This window comes from Crinia signifera, chromosome 5 (assembly GCF_055691185.1).
Source record: "Crinia signifera chromosome 5, ASM5569118v1, whole genome shotgun sequence".
NCBI classification, from domain to species: Eukaryota; Metazoa; Chordata; class Amphibia; order Anura; family Myobatrachidae; genus Crinia; species Crinia signifera.
In genome coordinates, this window is record NC_139221.1 from 9,671,715 (window position 1) to 9,676,360 (window position 4,646).

At 44.7% G+C, this 4,646-nt stretch overlaps 1 protein-coding gene across 2 annotated transcripts; it reads left to right on the plus strand.

Moving 5' to 3' along the window:
* The first annotated feature begins 1,471 nt into the window (after positions 1–1,471).
* On the plus strand, positions 1,472–4,184 carry LOC146079380 (uncharacterized). 2 transcript variants are annotated; one of them, XM_083186182.1, is made up of 3 exons: positions 1,472–1,878; positions 2,808–3,211; positions 3,452–4,184. In XM_083186182.1, the coding sequence occupies exons 2-3, from the start codon at positions 2,810–2,812 to the stop codon at positions 4,022–4,024; spliced, it is 975 nt and encodes a 324-aa protein (XP_083042308.1). In that variant the 5' UTR covers positions 1,472–1,878; positions 2,808–2,809; the 3' UTR covers positions 4,025–4,184. The 2 variants fall into 2 exon arrangements, with proteins under 2 accessions (XP_083042308.1, XP_083042309.1); XM_083186183.1 differs by lacking the exon at positions 1,472–1,878 and having other exon boundaries at positions 2,615–3,211.
* Positions 4,185–4,646: the final 462 nt, after the last annotated feature.

Here is a 4,646-nt window from a genome sequence, read left to right on the forward strand (position 1 = left end):
CGTGCTAGGAAACAAGTACCAATGCGTTTAACTAAAGAAATATTACTAACAAATATTATTACCTCCGCCACACCAGCATCCTAGTGACATATTAACCCTTTGAGAGCCAAGTGATTTTGTCAAAATAGGTGTGAAAATTGCCAAGCAAACATTTTTATTCATCATAATGACCGGTAATGTCACCTTGTATATGTAATATCATCTTTTTTTACACAACATTTTTTATTTCATTTTATACAACAGATGTGCGGGACACTGGTATTTTAGCGGATATTTTTCACATGGTGGTGCTCAAAGGGTTAGGAAAGATTTCCACGTCCAATGACAGCGATGCACCTTAAGCGGGCGACATGTACCCAACTATTACTGGGAAGTTGCTGATGTGCATTAGGAGGGGCCAGCATGGCATCACAAGGTAAGAGGTGGGGCTTGGTAACAGGGGGGTGGGGAGTACTAACAGGTTGGGTCTCACTGCACACAGGGACCCTGGGGCATTAATATGCACTGGGAGCCCAGATTTGGACTAAATAAAAACACTTACAAATAAAGAAAATCCGATTATTAATTTTTTTAAAGGAATAAAAAAGAAAAAAAAAAAGGATGGCAAAATCGATCAGAGGGCATCTGTTGGAGAGCGCCGGCAATTGTTACCAGCGGTGGTAGTCGGTGATAGCAACCGCCGCCGGTAACCTTTAGTGATTGCAAGTAAAATCTGTTATAGAATTTTGTCGTTAAGTAAATGAGTCAGCGTAATTAAACTTTAAACTATAAAACTGTAAATGATTTTTGACTCACAGAGCGTGGGCTCCGGATCAGTAAAGACGAGCGCAACGGACGCATGTACCCAGGATACGTAAATATCACTTCTTTTTGGCGTGGGAAAATTATCTTCTGGATCCAAATGCTCAGAAGACACCATGTATTGTACCAGAAGATGAATATAAATGTTCTGTCAATCCTATTACTATCGCCATTTACACATAGGAATTATAGAAATAAAATAAAAAAAGGTACTTGTTTCCTAGTAGGCTGCCCGTCGGGTCCCATCGCGTACCTTAACTTAAGGTATGCGATGGGACCCGACAGACCCGATTTCGTGCTTTTTAAGAGCTTTCCCGACAATGTAAAATTCGGGTCCATCGCATGCCATTATAATGGCATGCGATGCAACCAATGCGATGGACCCGATTTTACATAGGAACCAATGTTAAATGGCCCCCCATACACAATTTTTGATTGTATAGCCACCCAGATGGGTAATTTGTATGTCAAATGCCCCCCCATTGTTAACGCCACCCCACGATAAACGCCAACCCGAAGCGTGGCGAGCGCAGCGAGCCCGCGAGGGGCGGCGGTACGAGTCCTCCAACCTTTTTTTTATATAGAGCCCCGTGAGGGGACGGTTATTACCTGTAAAGTATTCCGCGTCCCTTCGCGGGGCTCGCTGCGCTCACCACACTATATAAGATTAAAGGCCCATACAGACACAAAGATCCTATGCCCACGACTATGAAAGATTCCATTCATTTAACCCCCTTGCAACGATTTTGAGCGATTATCCATGGTCGTTAATCGTTTAACATCGTTTGGTATCGTACACATTTTTAGCATTAAACGATGGACGATAAACGACGATGCGCGTCCCCGCAGGTCGGTCATCATGTCTGTCATCGCCCTTGCATGCAGGTCAATTCGTCTATCATCGTTTACATCGTACAGTGCCGAAGACGGCAAACGATGAAAAACGACGGACAACGAGCGACGGAAAGCGATGTAGCCACTCCCAGGAACCTCCCAGGCGCCATTTCGCTGCTGATGGCATCAGGAGAACCAGCGTGCGTAGCAGGACACGGCAGGGGTGGATTCTTCAATAAATTGGTGAGTTTATTCGTGTGGTGGTGAGGGTAGGGTGGCGGCTGCTATGTAGTAGATTATGTGCTGAGCTGAGCGCTTCATGTTTGCAGTTATTTATGTTGTGGGGGTGGGTGGTTTGGCCTTGTGTGGTGGGATGCTGAATGGGTGACTGGCTAGCCCTGGAGATAAACAAACCCATATCCAATGCCTGGTTCATTTTGTGAGTGCAGTGCCTGGTGCAAAGTGTTGCTGCCTACCTGGTGAATTCTATGCATGCAGTGCCTGGTGCAAAGTGCTTCCGCCTGCCTGGTGCATTTTGTGAGTGCTGTGCCTGGTGCAAAGTGTTGCTGCCTACCTGGTGAATTCTATGCATGTAGTGCCTGGTGCAAAGTGCTTCCGCCTGCCTGGTGCATTTTGTGAGTGCTGTGCCTGGTGCAAAGTGTTGCTGCCTACCTGGTGAATTCTATGCATGTAGTGCCTGGTGCAAAGTGCTTCCGCCTGCCTGGTGCATTTTGTGAGTGCTGTGCCTGGTGCAAAGTGTTGCTGCCTACCTGGTGAATTCTATGCATGTAGTGCCTGGTGCAAAGTGCTTCCGCCTGCCTGGTGCATTTTGTGAGTGATGTGCCTGGTGCAAAGTGTTGCTGCCTACCTGGTGAATTCTATGCATGCAGTGCCTGGTGCAAAGTGCTTCCGCCTGCCTGGTGCATTTTGTGAGTGCTGTGCCTGGTGCAAAGTGTTGCTGCCTACCTGGTGAATTCTATGCATGTAGTGCCTGGTGCAAAGTGCTTCCGCCTGCCTGGTGCATTTTGTGAGTGCTGTGCCTGGTGCAAAGTGTTGCTGCCTACCTGGTGAATTCTATGCATGCAGTGCCTGGTGCAAAGTGCTTCCGCCTGCCTGGTGCATTTTAAAATATTTTAAAAATATTGTATATTGAATCCTTTTGTCATTTACAGACATGTCAGCTGAAATCACTGAACAAGACCACTGGACTGGATTCCTGGAACTGTATCAGTCCCATGAATGTCTGTGGAAAATAACCTCCAAAGACTATGCAAACAAGGACAAAAAAGCGAAGGCATACCAGCAGCTCATTGAGTACTGTAAAGTCCGTAAAAGTCAAGCGGATTTGAAATGGGTCAAAAAGAAGATCCAAAATTTCAGAACCGTGTTTTTAAAGGAACACAAGAGAGTGAAGGAGTCACAGCATTCGGGAGCAGGGGCGGATGAAGTCAGAAAGCCCACGTTGTGGTACTACAATCTTCTCCTGTTCACCCTTGAGGATGAGCCCAGGACTCAATCTCATTGCTCGATGATGGGGGATATGCCACCGGTAGTTGTCGAGAATCAAGATGAGGTGGTAAGTATATGTACAAAGGACAAACATCATTCAAGATTTTTTTTACAACTATACACTCCATCTGTTGTTAAATGCACATGACGATAAGCACTACAAAATTTTTTTGTCTATTTAAAAAAAAAAAAATGATGCAGTGCATGCTGGCATGTGTAGTTCAACAATTTTTGGAGTGTCATGGTTATTCGGCTCAATACCATTTTGAAAGTTTGTGTAATTTATTTTTGTATACCTTTATTATAGCCAGCACCAGGGAGCGACCATGATGTCTCCATCAGCGAGCCTACAGATGTCGATTTAGTTGACGCAGAGCCATCTCCTCCGCAACCAAGTCGCCCACCACCGCCAAGAAGACGTCGGGTTACTGCACAGAGTACGAGCTCTGCACCATTGTCTGCCGAGCAATTTCTGAGGCGTGCAGAACAGGTTCTTCAGAAGCCCCCAGATGAACATGAAAATTTTGGAATGAACATCGCATCTGAACTGCAGTCGTTGGATCCGTTCCAACGTCTTCGTTTTAAAAGCATTGTATACGATGCGCTAATATGTGCTCAAAATGGTAAATTACCAGAGAGCCCCATATTACCATCGCAGACATTGCATTGGCCACCTCTCCCACCACCAACCAATCCACATTATCCGTCATATCCACCTACACCGAATACTTGTACACAAAACCCAAACAACCAATTTGCCTTGAGTGATCACTCCCCAACATCATCACCTACCTATAGTTCCTCAAGTAGCACCTGCTCCGCTTGGATGAGTGCCCATGCCACTCTGCAAGGTGATGAGCCTGGTTTGTTGCAAATGTAAAATTACAGTTGCTGTTGCAAGCATTTTTCTAAAAAAAATCAGTTCATGCGGTTGCACTTTCTTCGTTGATGTTGGGGAATGGAACATATCACCTTACCTGTGGCATTCCACTGTATGTGGGCCATTGGGCCAGATGTATTAAGCCTGGCAAAGAGATAAACTGGAGTTAATGTGGAAGAAGATACCGCATCAGCCAATCGGCTGTGTTTGAAATATGGCAGTTGGGAGTTGATTGGCTGGTGCGTTATCTCCTTGCAATTTAACTCCAGTTTATCTCTTTGCCAGGCTTAATACATCTGCCCCATTGTACTCAACAAACACATGTTTGCACTTTGTTAAATATTATTTTCCATTGGTTGGGAAATGTTTTATCTCATGACAATTTATTGTCAATTCTTTGCTATTTTATGAGAGTTATTTAATAATTGTATATGTAAAAATTTAAATTTTTACATAAAGTTTTTTACTGAAAACAATTGTATTTTCTTATACAAGATGAGCAGGTGAGTGGATGGTGTGAGTGGAGAGGGCTAGTGGATGGGGCTATTTACCTGGGTTGGTATCCCTATTATGAAAACATCAACAGCGGGGCACACAAGGGACAATGGACAAGCTCCATACC